The sequence below is a fragment of the Strigops habroptila genome, chromosome Z (genome assembly GCF_004027225.2).
Source record: "Strigops habroptila isolate Jane chromosome Z, bStrHab1.2.pri, whole genome shotgun sequence".
NCBI lineage: Eukaryota > Metazoa > Chordata > Aves > Psittaciformes > Psittacidae > Strigops > Strigops habroptila.
In genome coordinates, this window is record NC_044302.2 from 5,747,162 (window position 1) to 5,770,111 (window position 22,950).

A 22,950-nucleotide genomic window follows, 5' to 3' on the forward strand; every position below is an offset into this window, starting at 1 on the left:
GGGTGTCAAAGGGGAAGGGAAAGATGCTGGTACCACATGCACAATTCTTGGTGCTCTGCAATATGCTGAGATCTTAATCTGCTTCTGTATAAATACTACCACTGACTCCAGAATGACCAGAATCTGCTACAAGTAACACTGAAGTCAGATTATTTGGCTAATGTCCCTGCTTCTTACAGTGGCGAGTTTTAAAAGGAGCAGTTTTATAGAGACATGCCACATGAACAGCTACTTGATTGTGCACACTCAGTTCTACAATACACCACACTCTTATCACTAGCAGTGTCTGAAACACACTGGACAAGCAAGATTTGTGTTTAAAAAAGTGCTTCATGTCCAGGGGAGCCTCAGCTGATGCTACATCATCTCACCCTCAATGAGCAAATTTATCTGATGCCCTAGGACAGAAAGAGAAAGCACGAAACATGAAACTTCAGTGTCATCTGGGTGGTATTACAGGTTGCAATACAAGTTGCTGCAGCCTAAAAGCACATTTCCTGTCTGCTCTCCTGTCATGCGACAATGCAGCCCACGCATTTCCTTTGACTCCCAAGTTAGAACAAGGCAGCAAAAGCAATAAGTGAACTGCAGGAGGGAAAAAAATCACTGCCATCACATATATTTACTTTGTTTTCAGTTTTGTTTGTGGAGTGAGTTGGGTTTAGTTTGTTTTTTTTCTCTTTCAGGAAACAGTAACCCAGTGATATGTACATCAACACAGTCAAAGCACTGGATAATTTCCCCCATCGGGGGATGGATTGAAAAAAACAATGTAAAAAATTTGTGGTCTGTTAAAACTGTGTTAATAATATGTTCTTCAGTGCCAAAGCACGTTGTGTGTAAGGTCTATAATTTATTTTAGGATTTCTTCTGATTTTTTATTTCAGTAGGAAAAAAATATAAACAAATCACTATTCCTAGTCCAAATTTTATGCAAATCTCTGCTCTATTTGCTCAAGTTTTAAATAATATCTCATTTTCCACCTACTCTTCCTTCTGACAAGACCTATTTCCTAGAGTGCCTTCTCCAAAACTAGTACTTCCAGGATAATTAACTATGACAACTATGGATAAAATCATGTTTTGTTTATATTTCAGGTACTAAACAGCTGCTACTAGATATTGCTACCAGATGTTCTAGAATTATATGCAACATTATGCTCAATTTTAACTTTTACAAAATTACAAGCTAATAAAATATGACACTGCTGTAGTGAAATGATTTATTAAAGCAAAAGCCATTAAGCTCCTTTTAAGCTTCACACCCTACTACCCCAAATAACTCGTCATTATGTACACCAGTGAACAGATGCAAATATCTGTACCATTTTGACATTTCGATACTACCCCATACACCAATTATATATCCAGATGCTTTTTGCTTTAACAGCCTCATGCACATCTGTCCATCTTAACCTGAACACATGATGACTGTTCATTTCATGGTTAAACTACCTGCAAGATGACACAAGTCTAGGTTTTACACAGTTCACATAAGTATTATCTTTTTCTGCCAGGCAAATGAGCTTGTACATAGCTAAGGCGAGATTTTACACATTGAAAACACTTGGGATTGAGTAACAGAAGATAGAAAGAAAAAATTACTATGTTATATTCCATTTTATTTAGATAGATACCTCACTTTCCAAATAACTTTAAAAGCTGCAACATTTGTTGTGGGGGATTGGGGGAACATAAGTGAAGTCTTATACCCTGATGATAAGCAAATACAGGCTTTATTTTGTAAAAGCTCTCCCAATTAAAATTACAGAGCAGCATGTGATAGCCAGTGTGGCCAACAGCCTTTTCCACTCATAATTACAACAAATATAAGTAACAAACAGGAGTGACAGCCAGTAATTACAGAACTGAACACTCTGAACACTCTCATGGGTACTTTTTTTCTACTGAAGCCAGTCACAAATATAGTATATCTAAATAGCTCCTTTCAATCTTCTAACAGGAAAACACACACATTAATTGGTCCACAGAATATTTAAAAAGTTTGTATAAATCTGTGTCTAGGCAAGCAAATAACATGTTCCACCTAATTCTACCCTTATATATGGCAGCAGCAGGTCCTCATCAAGTAAAGTGAATTACTACAACTTGAAGCTTGTAATAGAGCCCATTAGTGTTGAAGGAACTGAGAAAAGGTCCTTAAACTGTGTTGTAAATGAGGAGCAAGATCATATAAGTCAGTGAAATCCCCCTGGGATACCATGGAGAAAAGAAAATACAAGTACAGAGTGACTCCAGCTTAATTTCGGCAATTAAACAGCTTATACTGAAGACAAGAATATAGAAGTATGATTTCATAAACTTACTTTATCATAAGTATATCATTTAGAAATAAAACAAGCAAACGCCAGAAAGGAAAAGGAGAAATAGTGACGGAGATCAGCCAGAAACAGCTGCTTATAGCTGTAGGTATGAAGCCCTCAGTTAACATATACTAGCCTAGCTGCATCGAGGTCGCAGTAGCCACACAATTTACACAGCTGAGCATCTGGCTCTAAATGTTTAACTGTTCAAAATTCTGGTGTGCATCCTTGCGTAGCAGAGCTTCTCTGACTAATCATGCTAGAGGTAACCACATCTTAAGTGTGTAGTTCTAAATTGAGTAGTATTACCATTAATAACAGTGCCTAATTAAGACATCGATAATGTTTTTAATGAGAAAAATTGAAAGTCCTTCTGGAATTTTTCCAGTCAAATTAATTCTGAGGACTTTAGACATTATTACAAGTAATGTTACAGGAATGAAAATTAGGTCTAAATTAAGACATGTCACTGTACTTAAAAGCAGGAGAAAAAGGGAAACACATTCCATTGCCTCCTTTACACACAATTTTCTACTACAACATCACACCACAGGGGAAAATAAAAACACCATTTTGTAGTCTGCTCTAAGTAATTCTGCATATAGTTACACCTGATGCATCTCTAAGGTCCGCACATATTTTGACATTTTGCTTTCGGGCTCTTTCTAAACATCACATCAGTATTCTCTTGTGAACAAGTATTTCCAGAATTTCAAAGTGACGACTCCTATTGCTTATACAGGCCCAAATCCTTTTGGCTGTAACTCACATGTGTTAATGCTTGTCCAAATAAGAAATCCCTCTGTGAGGCTGCGTGTGTGCGCAGGGAGCACTTGTGTTTAAAACTATCAGATCCAGCCTCCTAAAACTGTACAGGAAGGAAGGAATCCTCATGGTCCTGATCAATGCTCTTTAGGATAACAACCAGACATTTGAAAAGATGTTAAACCTGGAGAGTCTTTATTTGTGCTTCTAATAGACTGGTCCTTCAAGCTATTCCATGCACATTTCTGGTCCATAGCTGCTGTTTCTTTATCGGTGCTGTCATTGTAAGAATTTAGCAAGTGTAAACCCAGAAGTCCACTATAGAGCTGGACTAGGTTACTTTGAAGATAAAGACACTCAATGCTTTCATACCAGTAATGTACATTTTAGTGTGTTAAAAAATACAGATAGGTTCAAAACATAAGAGCAAGAGTCAGGACTGTTCTGACTGGATTTCATATTACTATCTCAGATTCAGTTTAGAAGAATTTAAAGTGAGGCCCAAATTGAGGTGTTTTTTGTTTTTTTTTCAGAAGCTTCAATCTTAAGGTGTGAATGTAAGTGAAGAGAGTAACAAGTTACAAACCAAGTATTAACTATGAAGTAAAAAAGCCATTGTAGTATAAGAAAACCTGCAACGCTTACCTTTTGCTTTCGCCTGACCTGCATTGTGCCATATGTTCCCACATATGTTCACATTGTGTATACACACACCCTCACAATGTGTATGCCTACAAAAAGCATTCTCATGATTTTAGTACCTAATGCCTTTACATTCCATCTCCTCTTTCTACCATGAAATGTTTCTCTCTAGTCCATATTCCAAAACCAAAATTTGAATTCTGAAATTTGTTGCGTCTTAATGAACAGAACCACAACAGCGTGTGTTACAGGTAGGTCAGTTAGTCGGGTGGTTTGTCCTTGATAGGCAGAGATTGCACAGAAGACTTTTTAATTCATTGTACTAACACTGAGGATGCTGTCAGTACTTAAACAATATTTTGAACAGGCTTACAGCTTGCTGTTAAAGATGTAAGAATAACAAGGACATTAAGACATATGCATGTTCATTAAAAGCTCAGGAAAGTTTACCCTCTTTCATATCATAGCTTTGTTTACAAAATCCTAGCTTAATTGAATTTTAAAGACTCCACAGAGAATGAAAATTGATTTTTTATCTTCTGTTAATACTCTAAATATTAAACAGAGAATAGACAAAACGTTGAACTGTTACTGACACTTTGATATACAACTTGGATTTTTAGAAACAGTTACAATCATTGCTTTCAAGTATAAAGCCAAAATAATTACAAAGTTTAAAAATCAAGTGTTTCTTTCCAACGTCTTGCATTCCAAATGCTGCATGCCTCCTAAAACAGACATCTGAAAAAAAGTGCTACTATTGAAGAAATATAAACATATGGCTACCATAAATATAAATTCATATTTAAATTGTATTACCCATACTGAGCATAATTACTTTGTTTCTTACCAAGTGTTTCACATACAGGAGTCTGATGAAATGTTATTTAAATAACTAATTCTTAGCTATCAGACTTAACCTCTAGTTTGTATTGTGCTATAAAAAGAAAAAATTAATTTGCAGTAGCCAGCTGCAAGTTATTGGATGTAAGACTTCTAGCTAATATTTCACCGGGGACACTAAATGTTGTTATATGATATTTCTGGGCTGCATCAGATACTACACATATACTAACTTAGTTACATGGGAAGGTTTGGGCAGGTAACACTCCTTACAGTTTCCCTCAGATCATCTCCTGGTAAGACTGCACACAATGGGAAACAGTGACTTCTGTGGCAGTTTGAGCCATTTGAGAATATGGTGTCCGCAGCAATACCTTGCTATGAGTTGTTTGTCTATCTACTTCTGACCTCAGTCAACACATTATTCCAAGGAAGGAGAAAACTGCAGTGATTTGTCTTTCATGGAGACTGAGAAGCATTCCTCGTAGACCACCTTCGCTCTCTTCTTTGATCACAGCTAGCTGCAGACATCATGAGGAGAGTATAAGAAAGTAATTCTTTCAACAAGTTTAAAGTGCAACAGAAACATGGATCCAGCAATTGTCACATGTGCTACTGACTTGTTTGACATTGCATCTCTAAGAATACCTACAACTTAGATTCATAATTCCATTAATGTCTTTGCACATTAATACCCGTCAGGATGACAAAGGAGGATGATCTTGAATTGAAGGACAGCCTGATAATTTCTGGGAGTCTGTGAAGATGGGATTTATCCAGCAGCGGTGAAGAGGAGCTGAGAGGAATCTATTGTCCCTCTGCCAGAACACACATAGATCCCTGTATAAAATATGTTTTCCGGTGCCTAGTTATCACGATTTAGAGGGCAAAGGGGGTGAGGTATAGTAAATACAGGAGGAATAAGAGAACTTATTACAAGAGAAATATTTTCTGCTTTTATTTTCAGATTTATATGCACACAACTTTCTTTAAACACTTGCTTTAAGCACAAGATGCCAACCAAAGAAAATGATAGAGTTCTGTCATTTTCCTTCTCCTGAAGGAAAAAAATAAAAACTCAGAAAAGAAAAAAGAAAATATTCCATTGATCTTCATCTTATTTTACTTTTAGAAAAGCACTGATGTCAATGATGTATTTCAGATTGTTGAACAATAACATGACAACAGTTAATCTTCCATTTCAGGTGAAGTCATTCTGTTCACTGCACTACCAAAGTGCACTAAAAATACATCTTCTTTGTCACAAGATGACTGCAATGTATCGTTAAGGCAAGGATTAAATACTGGCAGATAGATGCTTTGCAGAAACGAAGGGATGGATTTTTCCATTAAGATACAAACTAGTTACTGTAATTAAAGTTTTACTTCCTATAAATAGAAAGAGCGAAGGACTCTTTCCAAGATGCCTCCTAACAAAATGTGTTCCTCTGTGTGCTTAATACCAGGGACAATGTGTACTGATGCACAATTTGGGAGTCCTAAACTATGACCCTACTTGTTAAAGACTTCCTATAGGAGTTTGCACTAGCTAATTTCTTGCTTTGTACTTTTCCCTGCTCTTAAGTGATATTATCATCTAACTTCTCACAGAAATCAAGAAAAAAGAGATATAGTAGCATACAGAATATGGGGCCCCTCCATCTATAAGATTCAACTCTGCTTTGAAAGATAAATCCACCAGGTGTTCCTAACTATAGTAAATAGCTGTAAAAGGCAATTGAGAAGAGACACTCTGAATACAGGTTATCTGTCTTTCCGTTGTATTTGCATTGGTCTCCAACTAAGGGCTTAGCTTCATGAAATTCCCACGCAACACTGTATTTGCAAGAGGCAAGTGCCCCAACTTTAGTCCAATCACAAGGAGAGACAAGTGTCCAGCGTCTCTTGAAACTCAGCTCCTCTACCTTGGAGCTATGCTTTTAGTTATACCCTCAAAAGGACACAAAAGCTCATGGCTTAATTTCTCAGTCTTCTAAATGCTAGCATATTTTGACCAAGAACTTGGTTTTTGTAGTTTTTCCATTTACCAGTTTCTGTGACTCTCGAGCAAACACATCAAAATCCCCTACTGACTCACCTCCAGCGGTCCAGTAAATCCTGAAGCTAGAGACATACTGCTTGTACCTTGCTGGATGCACTAGACAGCAAAACAAAATGGCCAGTGTAGGAAAGAGTAGGAAACTTAGCTCCATAGAGTGTTTAGAAATAGTTTACTTTTTGTTTCACTTGGTTCATAAAGCAATTGAAAACTTGACGTTCTCTGCAAAGCAGAGTCATTGTTCCCTGCCTGAAGGCCCAGCTCTAGAGCAATTGGTCTGGGAGGTATACTCGGAAACTCCAGAAATCCTGGAGACCAGACACAAAGACAGTTTCTCAGACAGTAACTGACCCCTCTCAAAGAAAACAGTTGCTTGTTTATGTTACAGGGTTTTTGGATTTTTTTGTAGTACGCTAGAGGTTTCTCACTATTAGGTTTCAAAGCCCTTTGCAGATGAGGAAAAGAAGGCTGACACATGCTCAGTAGATCTCAGGAATCTCTGGATAGCAGAAATGCATTTTTCTAGTCATTGTACACGCACATGACAGTCTTCAATCCCCAGACGGATGCTGCAACTCAGATTTTACACTAGTCAATTCACAGACAGATATATTAAAGACCCCTGGTTTCCAATTCACTGCATAATGAAGCACTGAACAAGTTATAGACTACTCTTGGTGGCAAACAAAAGGTTAATGCTTTCCAAAGTGCAGTTACTCATGAGGCCACTCTGACATTTCAGAAGTCAAGAGGAACTATTATTAGCTGTGCCTAATAATATTGTAAGTTCCCACCCATGGAATCTGTGTGCAATCCTCCATTGAATTGGCAGCCTTTGGCAGTATCATTGCCACATGATTTGAGACTCGAGGCAAGTCTCAAACACACTGCCATAGCACTGTGTAGCCAACTTGAAAATATCTTCACTGCTCTAGGGAGATGAGTGATCCCTTTGGAATTGGTTTTTGGAACTGTAAACTAATGAATCACTAACAGCTTTAAAGTAGACAAAATGTATTGCAACACAGTGTGCAGTGCCACAGAACTGGAGGAAATCTGTTTACAGTGCTTCAACAGACACTTGAAATCAAGACGCTCAAGAAGGATGAGGCTGTTAAGAGAGAAGTGAAGCTCTAAATGTTCTGAGTGCAGTTATCCAGCAGCCATTCCCTAGCTCCAGAGTGGGCTCTGCCCCCAGAAACACTAGCCAAGCACAGCAATGCAAGCCACAGCTCAAGAGAGGGTGTCCACGTGGAAACAGGGCAAGGGACAGAGCAAGAAACAACCCTTTTCTCCTGAGCCTGTTGGTGCATGTGCTTCAGTGCGAAGTACAGAGATCAGAAATTACTTCTGTTCTTCAGACACATTCACTGCTTACATCCCCCCCAGCCACTACTGCCTGGAAACCCTGTCAGTAAGATTTACACCATATTCGGTAATAGAACATGGTTAACACCAAACTTTGTATGCATGCCAAAAGTCAGCCTTAAACGTGACCGGTGGGAAAAGGCACTGCTTTACAGTTCAGATGCTTACTGAAGCTCAAAACCCTCCTCAGCCCAAGGATCCACAGTTACCACTTAAGAGAGCTCCCTGCTCTAGTTTTGTCCAGCCAAAGCTAGGCTCTTACACAGATAAAATGCCTTGGCCAGAAGGAGACTAAGCAAAAAGCAGCTTTTTTTGAAGGGAACAGCTAAAACCTTGTCTGGGAGAGATGGCAAGTTTGAGGTACTAGTGCTGCTTCTCCAGGGACTAATTACATATTTTGCAGCAGAGGGCTACTAAATAAGACAGAATACCAAGGAATACCACACATGAAGGATGCTCTTTACCCATTAAACTGCACATTTTCTTCTCTCCCTCTCTTTTTAGGCTCCACAAGTATTACACATCTTCCAGTCCAGCAGCCCTGCTTCATAAAAAAGCCCTGCCAATAGCACTGAACAAAACCAGAGAGATTTGTTTATAGATGTTAAGGTACTTAGCTCAATTCACAACAAATGTATGGAAGAAGGACAAATTAAAAGACACACTGATTATTATTTAAGCAGATTGTTCAAGATTTGCTATTAACGAAATTCATGTAACCACAGCCACAAGAGGCAACTAAGCAGTGAACCAAGAAATAAGAAAGTGGGATGAGAAGGGAAAAATGTTCCTCCCTGCCTCTCTAGATTTGACCAACCTGTGATAGGCAGCAGAGTAGTATAAACATATCAAGGAGGGACTAGTGTTTAGAGTCAAGCAGATTCAGACCCAACCAACAGCCAAATTCCAGTGCACCAGCTGCAAAGTAGTTTTAGAAATACCAAAAATACTTGTAGCAATACCAGATCAGAGCACTACATCAGGTGCTACATAGGCTTCCCTTCCTGCAAAGAGGCTTAAGAGGAAAGTGTACCCTGATCACTTCATTCAAAACCTACCCCTACCCCCAGAGCTTGGCACAGATCTCTGCACACCATGTACATCCAGCTTGCAGGCTGGGAGAGATGTACTGCATGTACTTCCTCTGCTTTTAAAGCAAAGAAATGCACTCACAAATCAACAACAGTTTTATGAGGGAAAGGAAGGAGGATCATCAGTTAGCATCATGTTTGGAGCCATATTCAGAACTACACATATTCCCCGGGAGCAGTCCCAACATGGGGAGTGGCAGCGTAACAGGACTGGCATGTCCCTGGCTCAGCCAGGCTGCTATTTAAACACCCAGCCCTTCCACAGAGGTTCACTAAGAGTGAGAACGAACCTTGAAGAGACCCCACTGCAGTGCTAACTAAATGAGGGCATTTATTCACTTTTTCAAGTTGCTCACCATGGTATTAAGAGGTGGCTGCATCCAAGTTAACTAAGGTTGTGGCTAGCTGAGGATTTAGACAGAGGCTTTCCACCGGTACCCAAGCCTTACTTCTATATTGATACTACTGGTTTAAAGTAGCAGTTGCACTGATTGATACTTTACACTTTAAATACTCTTGCCCATCAGGCAAGTGAACCAAGACCAGCATGCCAACTATATAAGCACAGTTTATGAAACAATAAAAGATCTGGGGATTCAGCAGACCTGAATTACAGACCCATCCCTGGATTGGAGCAATCAATAGAAGTAACTCTACTCCTGTGTCAGGCTAACTCACACACATGGTCCTGACAACAGTAAGTGTTAAAGAGTTGGTCTCAGGTCTGAAAGCCTCTGTTCTATGTAGAGAGAAATAAGAATGCTACTTTGCTTGCAGCCATTACACATAGAATCATAGAATCATAGAATGGTTAGGGTTGGAAAGGACCTTAAGATCATCTAGTTCCAACCCCCCTGCCATGGATTGGGACACCTCACACTAAACCATGCCGCTCAAGGCTCTGTCCAACTTGGCCTTGAACACCACCAGGGATGCAGCATTCACAACTTCCTTGGGCAACCCATTCCAGTGCCTCACCACCCTCGCAGTAAAGAACTTCTTCCTTATATCTAATCTAAACTTCCCTTGTTGAAGTTTGAAGCCATTACCCCTTGTCCTACCACTGCAGTCCCTAACAAAGAGTCCAAGTGCAAGGAAATGTGAAAGGAAAAACTGTAAAGTAACTATTTTTTCTATTTTTGTTTCCAATGTTTCGAAAGGTCAAATGTATTTGGACTCTGCTGAGTTCTCTTTATCAGTACTTAAAGTCAAGCACTGTCACATGAATGGTGAGTCGTGCAAACATCCCAGAAATACAGTGTCAGAAGTAGATCCATTGTACATGAATTGCATGCTCAGTTGTCAGGGGAGGGCTGTTTCCGTTTTAAGCATAGGAGAACCTGCAGAAAACTAACAGCTAGTTTGCAAATGTGCCTGAAGTCAGGTGCTCTTCCCTTTAATCTTTGTTCTTCAGCTGGCCTCTAAGAGATGTCAGAAAATAACAGAAAGGGGATAAGTCTGTGAAGTTGTATTTTAGAAAAAGTGGCAGGGGAAGGGAAAATTACATAATATCTGACAAAACTTTGGAGCATTTATCTCTCATAACAGCTGCCCCATAATACTTCTTTCAGCAAGACACTGCCCAGATTACCCTGGCTTATTGCTAGAAAACCATAAGAGTTGTCCTTCCCCTCCCAGCTTCTCTGGCCCTTTCCTACCTTTTAATTTCCTCTGGGACATACTTCCATGAGTATGCAGTCTAAAAGTATGCTTGTGTTACATAGATGACATGTGGGAAACAACCTTTCTGATACACATCAAATCATTTCAGACTGTTAAAGTGACATGGAAACAGTTTCAAAAGAAACTGCAATATGGCCTGCTGCAATGAAGGCTGATTTGGCCTCACACTTATGAACAGTTTGCCCTCTCTTCTGCCCTTTCCCATTCCCTCTGCAGCCAAGTAGTCAATTAGTCAAAGATATCTCCTGAGTTTTATTTCATCTGTGCAGTAACAAGTTTTCCAAAGCTTCGGTAGCATGAATTTAATGATCATGAACACAACAATGTTAAAGTGGCAGACAGAGATAAACATTGTCCATTAAGGCATGCAGCAAGTGATAATAAACAAGTCCCACCAAAATAAAGTGTACGGGACAGGAGAGTTCTGTGACTGAGCAGCTAATGAATGCTGGAAACAGATACAGATTAAGTTTTCTGTCTTTTGTAAACTACCTTGTTTATACACACACAAATGTGTATAAAACAAAGTACTGCTGTTTCCTGATGCCAACAACTTCAGATCCAGGCATGAGCAAGAGCGCTGGATATGAGTGTCAGCCTAAACTAGCAGGTAAGATTGAACGAAAATGAAGATGTGGAAATCAAGTAGAATCAAACTAGATGCTGTGGTCTATTCCTGTATACACCTGTTAACTAATATAAATATAAATAATATAAATTATTAATATATAAATTTATGTAAAAATTATTAAATATAAAAGGCTGCTTTCCAAATCCTAACAGCTGCAAAAAGTTACAGGATATTTAATAATATTTTGGTTTTCTCCATTGGTTTTGTTTTCCCTTCCTTTTTAAGTGTTAAAGTTTAATCATCTTTCTTGTATTCCTCAGTCAGCCAAGGAAAGAGACAAGAAATTCAGCTACTATGTCAGCATGTTTATTACTAACTATCCCAGCACTTCTGGCTCTAAGAGATCACCAACATAAAGCCTTTAATGGGGCAGCTAAATTAAATCCTCTTTTCCACATGTGCAGACAACTAGACTGCCTTAGGGACTGAGAGAGAAAGAAGGAGGGTAATATGAACATTGGAAGAAACACACAAGATTTGGATCTGATACACTGTTAGTACTGGTACACCAGTACTAACAGTACAACACTTCTAGTTGCCTAGCCACTTTAGCTAAAGGTTACAATTTAACAGTGCACTAACTTTAGGCAATCTGCAGATTACCCAGAGAAAATAACCAGGAGCTACTCAAAATGCTAAAAGAAAGTGACTCCTCAGGTGTGCGTGGTTTCCTCATGCTGAAGGTAAACCATTGTCACATCTGCCACCGAAAGAAAAACATCTAAGCACCAGGATCAGGGATGGACTTTCCAAAAGGGCCTGTCAAAGTTTAAGTTAAACCACAGTAAAAAGTATTCACCCTTTCCCCCAACATCAGAAATTCCAGAAGAAAGTCTGAGTAGAAAAACTAAAAGAACTCAGACTATCTGACTTTTCTTGAGCAGATGAAGTGGAACAGAGAAAAAGTAATTTGAACAAGTAAATTACAGGAATGCTGATGTTACCAGTCAGCCCGGAGGTAAGGCAGGGAGAACCACTCATGCTGCGCATGATAGCTTTTTCTTCCTTCATATCCCAGCTAGACCCCATGAACACAGAGCACACAGAAATCAGAAACCAAGAACAAGTTGGGAAAACGATTCTGTTCAGGTTCAACATGAGTTACAGCAGACAACCAAGTCAGTTTCTATTTTACCCAAACTCCTTCAAACACCTATAATCAACGTTTAGCTCCCATGCACAGCAAGAAACAGGTTCTGTGTTTGCATGCCTAAATTAAGAAGGAGCAAACACTTTAAAAATTGTATTCTTTGGAAGCAAGTGTAAGATTGAATGCTCATTTCAGAGGGACATAACCACATAGGAAGAGGCAGCTGTTCCACAAAGTCAGAGATTAGCTCTCAATAGTCTATACAAGTCTACAGATTCTCTTGTTTTGAGCTTTTAACAAATGGTCCATCCATGTGACATGATTTCCCACACACACTCCCCCAAGGAATTCAAATGCTTAGGTGCATCTCACTAACAATGACACTTTAGGAGGGCAACATCACGCTTCCAGAAGCTAGACATAGGAGTGGAAGAGCAGCTTACCGCATACCAGTGAAGCCCAAATTTTCGGTATCTCTGCTTCCAATTTGAGGAAAGGAAGGAAGACTGGAATGTTTAACAGCGAACAGATAGTGGGAGAAATGTTCTGCCATCTAGTCTATGTTTCACATTGCAGTGGAAATATCCAGCACCTCTCCCCTACCCAAGTACTTCAAGCATATTTTGTTGTATATTATCTGCCCTTGTCTTCTATCCCACACTGGTTTGGTCTCAAATGCTGTGAGTATATATAACGCTGCCAGCCTCGTCCTCCTCCTCTACTTCAACTAATCATTTTACTAGTAGCCATCACATAAACACCAGTTATGAGCAAGTACACTCCATTTTCCCTATGTTTAAGAACTCTGTGCAGTTATAGCTAAACATTTTCTTTTCTTGAATTCCTATATACACAAAACACTGGCTGTATAGACAATTCTTCAGCTAATTATAACTCATTATATTCTTGAAAGTTGAGCAGCATTATTAAAATAGTATTACATACACAAGCTTCTGATTGGCCTAAGACCAAATTTATTCTGAGCTCCCTCCAATTAAAGTTATTTTTTCTATAGCACAGTGAACTGTGACTACTGAATCAACACCAGCAGCAAAAGTCACAGCAGCCTACATCATTACTCAACAAAGATAACGGAGCTAAAGTCATTGAAATGGGCAGATGTCGGAGGCTGTCTCCCATTTCAGAATAATGTTCCTGTCGTAACTCAACAGTTATTTTAGGGAAGCAAGGATAAATTCATTACCGTTTGCAGGGTGCTCAGACATAATACTAATAAAAGCCATGTAAGCCTTCTAGTATGTACACAGTAGAAATGCACATGGCATCAATATTAAACATCCTTCACCTAGATGACACAAAGCAGGACAGTGCAATCAATCCACGTCCACTGGAGACCTGCTCCCATATTAGTGTAAGCAACAAAGTTTTGCTATTGCAAATCAGAAAACTAAATTGGAGACATGTGCAATACCAGAAGTCATTGCCACAAGATGCAAAAGTTTCATGATTTGCTCCCAGCATCCTTATCTCATTTCCTGGTAACACATTGTATGCAAAGTTATCATCTAAAGAGCTTTTGTCAGATTGCAATAATCAATATCCTACATGCACAGAATGCCACACTCCTGCATTGATAACTAATCTGTGTAAATCCAACAAATATCTTGGCAGAAGGTCAAAATAAACACCTTTTAATTTGGCCTGTTATCTAATGGTACTGAACAGCTCAAACCTGCAGCTGAGATATCCATTCCTGCTGCATAGCACAGTTGGAGTTGCTCAGCTTCCTCTGGCAAGGCTCTGAGACAATGGGTTAATGGGGAAAGAAATGCCCATCCAATTCTAATGGATAATTCCATATCCTTTCATTTAGGGAGCAAGGTACCAGATGCTCTGGATTTCCTGCTTTGTCAACTATAGTGCAATGCTATGCTCAGCTTTCACGTTTTGATATAGCTGTTGTTGTTGGATAAAACATGTTCCTCAGGGAAACAGGAGAGTTGTCTCTAGAGGAATGTATAAATACACTTTATTTGGCAGTAGTGGAACTCAAAGCCAGCAAGTTTGACTATGGGAAAACACAAGATCTTCGAAACACTGTTCCCAGGGTTTTCTCCATTTCTAAGCAGTTACCAACAGTTGGCTCAAAGTTAAAATACGACAGACACTTCAAAGACCATCTTACATGAAGAAAACTATAAAAGGCTGGGGAAGAGGCAACTTTACATGATTCCCCACCACCTCCATCCTCGTATGCTGCCTGTACAAGCTACAGATCATATTACTAATTCACACATGCTGGCATAGCTCTCTAGTGAATCCAGATGAATTTACAGCAGCTTAGAATTTCTGCCTTTATACAGTGACTCCATGGACACTTGCCAGCTTTTATTTTACTCTTTTGGGTTAGAAATCCTCTGTCTTTGACTCCAAGACTCTTCTTTTAAAGACAGTTTGCACAGAGGTCCTTCTTGCAGTTCAAAGTTATCCCAAGACAATGAAAAGAGATAGTTTAAGTGTCTATAAAATAGATGAGCCGATTATCGGTGTAATATGTTGTAACATGCTTTTTTGCTCCATTGCAATTCAAACAAATCTAAAAGCATTAACTGTTTTACAGATTGATTTGAAGCAATATGAGAAGGTATTCATCCTCTTTCTACCTCTGCTACAGATGTGTTACTGTCCATGTGGCAGACAGCCATTAATGTACGGAATCGATACTGCCCTAGCTGTATTTCCAGCCAAGCTTGCCAGCTTTGCCCTAGAGCAAGTAAGGAGCACTCACAGTTAACATAGTTCAAGGGAGGAAGAGGTGGTAACTTTCAGCAGTCGTCTTCTACACAGAAGTAGCAATAGATATTTGCAAGTGAGCACCTCTTGTACTAAATTCAAGTTTATGTGTACATACCTCTTTGCAGGCAGTCATATTAACAGTACTGTGACAAATGACAGCTTAATGGCCTAGAACCCATGGTTTTCAACATCTTGAGTCCTTTTTACACATAAGTACTACAAGGTCCATCTGCCGTGATTCCTTATTTGCCAAAAATATCTGCAACCTTTTAGAAACCCACTTTCTGTCTGTACTCCTATTAACACAGCCTTCATATACACAAGAATTATTTGCTCTTCAGTACATACCAGACTGAAAAGTCCTTGGGAATTAAATATTAGCTTTTAGAAATATATACATTGCATTACCAATAAAGAATTAAACATTAGTTGTTTGCAACAACAGGATAAAAGAGTTTGGACTGAAATAAATAATTATTATTAGGGACTTTTTCAAATCATTCAGGGAGTAGAACCTTTATCAAATGGAGTCTGAGGAAGCTTAGGCAATAAAAACATATTTGCTTGAGCTGCATATGTGTGCCCAATTTTGAGACACTTCAAAAGCTTGAAGGTGGATGTTCATATACCTAAAAACAAGGACCAAAAAAATACCAAATTAGACATCCATACATGGATATTAATAGATATCATAAGTTATTTAAACACATTAATCAGCTTTTCCAAGTGGCTGGGGATACTGATAACTGCTGCGTGCTGAAAAGATCCACCCCACCCCACTTTCAATAGCTCTTATTTATTTTAGTCTGTTCTTAGAACAGTTTTAACCAGCTTTATTAAACCAAATCTTAAAATTCTTCTTTTTTCTTTAGCCAAGAAAATTAATGGTGCAAACCAGTAGAATATTGGATAAGTTAGTAGTGGAATGAGTTCCTTTAATACAAAAGAGTAAGGCTTTCAAAGAAATAGATTCTTCCATTTGACAGAGAACACAGTCCACAACACTAAAAAAAAAAAAAAAAAAAAAAGCAGTGGGCAAATTTCCAAGCCCTTTGAATAACGAAGCTGTGGTTAATAAAGCAAGTCTTATTTTTCACTTCTTTTTGGCATTTAATATCCTACTGATTTGTATATACTAACATTGTGCTAGCTTCAGGACACATGAAGTGACAGAAAAACAGAGTTTCCCATCTGGGCTGGTCCCATCCATCTGGTGATTAGGGCAGGGCACAGTGCAACCATATGGCCATGATCAAGAACCCAGTAATATCATCCAGAGTTAACTGGGAAGAGCTATAGCCCACTTAGTCTCCTGCGGATGATAAATCTCTCTCATTCTGTCTCTCCTCCCCAATGAACATGGTAGATTCGTCTTTTTGCCTGCACAAATGAACCTTTGCTGGTTAAAATATGAACAATACACAAAAAAGGTGAATTTGGTGCTTGCACCTGCCAAAGACAGAGCAAAGACATTTCCATGATAACAGTAAAAACCCACTAACCTCACATTTCTGCCTCAAGTCCCACATGAGGCAGTCATCCCCTGCCCCCCCCCAAAAAAAGGCTTATGCTGGCACAAGAACTCTGAAACCTGAGGCCAATATCCTGACACACAACATATCAGTACAAGCCAGCAGCTGAAGATTAGAGATGTGACTCCAGCAGTGTTGCAGGAAGAGCATAACACTAACAGCTCTGTTATCTAGCTTGTCATTACATATTAATAGAATGGGAAGACCCTATTTATCTGACAAAATAGAACAGGAAAAAAATGAAAGGCAGAACTTCATGTTCTTCTTGAACAGGCACCACCATTGTCATCTACATAGTTCTAATAGTTCCTGTTGCACTGGTCTATTGTGGTACCTTTCAGAAATACTGTTGGAAATTGTTAGCTGAATAATTTTAACTGTGTATTTGAATAGCTTCTTTTAGCATGAGTAACTAAAGTTTCTGGAACCTTCTGCCAAAAGCTGTGAACGACTGATCTAATGTTGAACTGTTGCTTTGGTTACACGAAGGGAGGCTCCGAGGCTAGTGCAAACTGAAAAATAAGGAAGCCAGGACTATGAGCAGAAGATGCAACCCATCCAGATAAGAATCAGCTAACGACCTGTCCAGAGACAAAGAATACAGTAAGGTACAAGACAACCCCAGACAAAAATCACCATTGGATCAAGAGGCATGTTCAAGGCACATGAAGAGAGTATGAAGAACCAGTGAATAGATTGTACAAAGTATAAAGGTCCAGGGATTTCTTTGTTCTGGATCCCTCCCTCCTCAGAGGCACCCAACTCAAGCTTTTTCTATCACTGTACCGCTCAAATTACCTGATTGGATTTAAGCCCAAGACTTTGCTATGAGATACCTCGGGTGAAGAAATTTCTTTAACAATAGTCATTTCCTAGATGACAAGCCACTAAAAATCAAGTTGATAACCCTCAATGGATTACAGCACAAAGTTATTACATGTGCCAAAATAATCTTTTTCAGTTTTTTATCATGACGGAAACCAGCTTCCAATATATTGCCTGAAATACATCTGAAATGAAATGTCTCAAATGGCACACAATGAAGTGGGTTTAATTATAATGCCATAGCTCTAGGAGCATTTTCATGACCAGATTCCACATCTATTGTAACAAATCCCCGATGCTTAGCAGTAAGAAGTGTAGCCAGGTCCGATACACAAACATTTTTAAAATAATTTACCAGGGGCCAACCTTTCCTCCAATGCACTATCTGACAAATAGTAGCTCATTTTGACTACATAACCAAAAGTGATGGCCTGAAACAGTTAGGAGTGTAGCCTGCTCACAAAATGCTCATCAGTACAAGTAATTATATGAAATAACTAGCATATGAGTTTCTCTAACATTTTTATAGCTCAGATATAGCGCAAGAGATAAGGATTTTTTTCCTCTAGAACTCTCAGACAATGAACAGTCTTAAACAAAATAAGACCTACAGCAACATAATACAACAGTGAAATGCTTGGTCGGAATTTGAGCATAATCTTTAATGTTATATCAGGTTTTGCGTGAGCAAGACTTCTCTTTTTTCTTGAAGCTGATGAATTTCTTTTGCTTTTAATACGTGGGTGCTGACTTTCAAGGTGTGCATGGAGCCCTCTTCTGGAGAAATCTGGCAAAATAAAAGCTTAAGAACACAGCAGTGTGGGTTATGCATTTTGAGAGAGAGTTTTAGGACTAATTTTCTTTATTCACTACAATGGCAATTGTAATGATTTAATGATTGTAAAATCAATACATTCCTCCAGTTGACTTAGTTTCAATCCAGTAGAACATGACAGTTAAAGCTATCAAAAAAGTTTTTTTTCCTCATCTTGTAAGCTTTACTTACAAATTTTATGTTGGTTCAACTGTCTGCATGGACTGCATAAAAAGCAAGCCTCTGAACAACTTCTGTTTTAAAGAAATATTTGGATATATGCCTTAGAAAATATCCTTTGAGAAAAAGATAAAATGCCAATCTGATAGACTTAAAAATCCATATATATTTACTGCTTACGGTACTCTGTATAGTGAACTTCACAAGCTACTAAAGTACCTTTAGTTTTTATTTTCATCTTGGGATCAATAAAGCTGTATATTACAGATACGCTTTGTAGTTTTAAAGGTAAACCTGAATTAAAGGATTACACAAAACATCTTCCTCAGCTACTACGGCTAATATTCGGTTTCCCTCTTGGTAAAAATGGGAGAAACAGCTGATAATAGCGTAGAGTAAAACTTGATGAAAGAAAAAATTCCTTCATCACCCACCTGTTTATCACAATTTTTACAAACATACTTAATGGGCTGCTTTGTCGAGATGAAAAAGTGATTCTCCATCTTATCATTTTAGCGCTTAAAAAGGCATTTTCTTTAATGTTTAAGAAATTCAGTTGAATTAGATGCAGACCAAGAAAACACAAACCCAAAGTTAATAATTTTAGAAACTATCTGTTAAGAAGAAAATAATCCTTTTTCGGTTCATGTTCCTGTGAACATGAGAATTTCCTTAAATTTTTCTACACTCTAAACTTTGCTATCATTACTTTGAAATGAATTTATTTCTGTCTCCTACTTCCACTGAAAGTACTGCATTATTAGATCGCTATTGCTTAGAAATCAGTTTATGAAAAATGAGCTTCGCTGGTTTCACTAAGCATCATATTGTACTGTATGAGGCATTATTGCTACTGCTGAGGGAGAGAAAAGAAAACTTATGGAAAAAATCCCAAAATATGATACAACCACTACACAGCCAGATGGCTGCATTTGTTTAATATGTTGTTTCTCACATTCTTCTGTTTACTTTTCCTGTCACATGAAAGTTGTTCGTGTGGTGTGTCAACGAGAAAAGCCAAACAACATTTCAGTAATTCTCTTTTCTTTCCTTAGCACTATCATCTCCTGTTCGTACTTAAACTGACAATACTCAGCCACCTGTACCTGAAGACAGAATTATGTGCACATCCTTATTATAGTCTAATTTGTTCCCTAATTCATTAGGTCTTAGACATGACCTACAAAGTAAACTTGGAGATGAGTTAAATCACCAGGTAGAGACATTGCCAGCTAAAGCTACATATGTTAATAACGAAGGTGATGCGCAGTTAAGCACTTGAATACAAAACAATGCTAAGGCTCCACAAGCTCAGCCCTGCAGTATGCTAGAGCTCAGCTCAGCCCAGTGAGAAGAAACTCTGAAGTATTGCTGAAAGTTATCAATAAAGTGTACAGTTGTTTTCAGAGTCAGGTGTTCTGCACCTTGTCAGATTTTGATGTAAATGCCGATGTTAAGAAAGAATGCCATTTATGTAGTTAAAGCAGCCTTAGAAGTCTGTCCTCATCTACCATATACTTAGTGCTTTTCCTACAAGGGACAGATAAAGAAAACCCAAACTCAAGCTGCTTAATTCAGAGGAGTGCTAGAGAACACGGACAAAACAGGGACTGAAACATGGAGAAAGCCAAGCAAACTGCAGTCCAGATGGCAGGTCTCAAGCCCATGCTGAGGGAGCACCAGCTCAGTATATCTACAGGTTGCTCTTACACTGTCAGTACCCTCTCCCCGGCTACCCAGGCAGTGCCCCCCGCTGGCAGCTTTGCCAGCCCAGCCTGGATCTCAGCCCACTTTGACAATTCCTGCTCCCCAGGAGCCTTCCCAGGATCCCCAGCCCTCCGGGGATCCACAGGAGGGGAAGCTTGCCCACTGGCTCCAGCCAGGCTCAGCAGAGGTGGCAAGCTGCCCAGCCTTCATACCCAGCCCACAAAGCCTCAGCCTGACCTGGCAGGGAGAAGAAACTGCTACCAGCCCGAGCTGGTAGGCAAGAAGCTGTATTGCACCAGCATACACTGCTCTGGCTCCTCAAAACTCATCCTTTACCAGTGCATTCAGGCACCACATCTATGGCCCAAAGCAGCTGCTTTCATCTGTTACACTCCCTGAAGCACCCACCCAAATGCCTATGTGCTTGCTCACACACATCCCCAGGCACCGAGTCTCCCGCTGTCCTATAAACTTCAGCCACCCACATTCATGCTTCTACTCCTTATCTTGTTAAGCCAGGATTCAAATATCCCAGCCTCGATCCACAGCATGTATACGTTCAGTTCACCCTACTGCTTCCTACTTACATCTCCTCTCCGCAATAAAGCTCTCCCAACAGTGACCCCTCATCATTTCTCTCCTTATCACCCTATTTTAAAAAGCAGAATAAATCCCTGCTGGAGGTTGGAGTTACACAAACAGGAGTGCACAGACTCTGTGTCTCGAGCACTAGTTTGACACTCTACCAATTCCCTAAGGGTTAACAAACACTCTCGATCGCAAGTCAAAAACGAATTAACTTTTCTCTGTACTCGGTGCATCGGATGCCAGTGTCACTGTCATTAGTGTAGGAGTTTGCAGAGCTCCTAACACAAAAGGAGAAAGAATGTATTTAAGCTGGACACCAACAAAGGATTTTCGAACCCATCCACAGCTTCCAAAAAGTGAGCCCTGTAACAGCAGCAAGAGGAAAAGAGCAACCAGAAGGTATTGAGAAGTCAAAGCCCAGCGAGTCCCTCTGCTTTGACAGACAGCAGCAGCAGGGCTTTAGCAACTCTATGTTTTTAAAGCTGGGTGTTTTTTCCTCTGCTTTCTGACAGAGGGGGATCTATTACATTTAATAAGAGAAAGGCTACATAGCAAGTCACTAACAGTATTATACATCTATCAGGAGAGCATGGGGAAGGGAAGCTTTTGCAAGGTCTGGTTTTATTTTTCCTCCATATTCACCCTTCTTCTTTTTTTTTTTAAAGAAGCAATAAATAATGTGAGCTGCCTATAACTGCCTATAAACCTACTACCCGGCAAAAGCCACAGAGGAAAGAGGCAAATCAAAGTTGCAGCATTTGATATGACAGAAAATATTGCTGCTGCAGCTGCAACCAAGATACTTTAAAGATTCCCCCACCACCCTTCCTAAAGGGAAACAAAAAAAAAGCCATATATCATACAGCAAATTTGTTGTAATTATAAGTCAAGGAACTACGAGATTCTACATTCCTAGCGACTGGCTTATAGCAGAGATCTTGCATCTTTAAACAGTAATTCAAGCAGCGTATAATTACTCAGAAATCAGACCTGAATTACAAATACTTTAAAATCCAAATGCACAAAAGCAGCAAGATGAAAGAAAGCAAGGACAAACACACATTTCTTACCTGGGACAGGAGAAAGGACAGAGCAAGTTCAGTTTTGTGCTGCATTTTGCCAGACTAGAAGGTACCAGAGGCTTATTCATTCATGCACTCAGCTGCACTGAGCATATTTTCACTGTGAAACAGCCTTTGAGGAGAGACTCTGCCTTGAGAGCCAGCCAACTTCCCAAATAGATCAGCAGCATCATCACTAAAGCATTGGATAGAGTCTGATGACCAGAACCAATGGCTTTACAAGGATGATTTCTTCACAAACCATCCCCATTTTGCATCACACATATTGGGCAAGCACCTCTCTCAAACACAGCACCTTTACAGAGCATTTTTGCTTTGGTATATTTGTGTGTTTAGTTTCAGTCTAACAAATCATGCCTTACAGATCTCAATAGTATTGTCCCTTTCAGAGAATGGAATTGTACAGAGAGAAATAAAAGCAACTCTGAGCACCACTGCAAAGACATTCTCTTTATTAAAATGTTAATAAGGTATGCTTTATTTTCAATAAATCAAAGAAAGGACCACTGCAGTTTTAGTTACTTCCAAGCCTTAGAAGAACGCAGTGAATTTTTTTCAGTACAGCAGAAACACAGATTATATTTTGTGTTTTCCCCTCAATCGCACAAATCACAACAAAGACAGATCCATTCTAGCCTGCAGAAAAAAAAAAAAACCCATCATATGGCAACAGATTTTATTAACTGCTCAGGTAATGGCAGAACTGGCTTTTGATGCAATGAACTTGAATGTAGGACAAAGTTTCAAATGTGCATGCTCTTCAATTACAAAAACTTTCCTTTTGGAAGAGAGGACTTGATGTTTCCAGAGCCTGGATTGGTGATGTTGCAACCCAGGCAGATGGATTGAAGATTACAAATTAATTCCCTCATCTGCATTTCCAACTTCACCTCTCTTGCCTCCCCCCGTTATCACAACAGTCCAATCTTTCTTTTGACCTGTCTTCTTGCGGTCAGTGGGGTTACTGAG

At 39.2% G+C, this 22,950-nt stretch overlaps 1 protein-coding gene across 6 annotated transcripts in view; it reads right to left on the reverse strand.

Annotated features, from left to right (window-relative positions):
• The window catches only part of CDH13 (cadherin 13), a 509,619-nt gene extending 487,485 nt beyond the window's left edge, over nt 1-22,134 (reverse strand). For all 6 annotated transcript variants that reach the window (XM_030469853.1, XM_030469854.1, XM_030469852.1 and 3 more), the window contains exon 1: nt 21,970-22,134. In XM_030469853.1, coding sequence (XP_030325713.1) covers nt 21,970-22,014 — 45 coding nt within the window. In that variant the 5' untranslated portion in view covers nt 22,015-22,134. The remainder of the gene's footprint in view (nt 1-21,969) is intronic.
• Nucleotides 22,135-22,950: the final 816 nt, after the last annotated feature.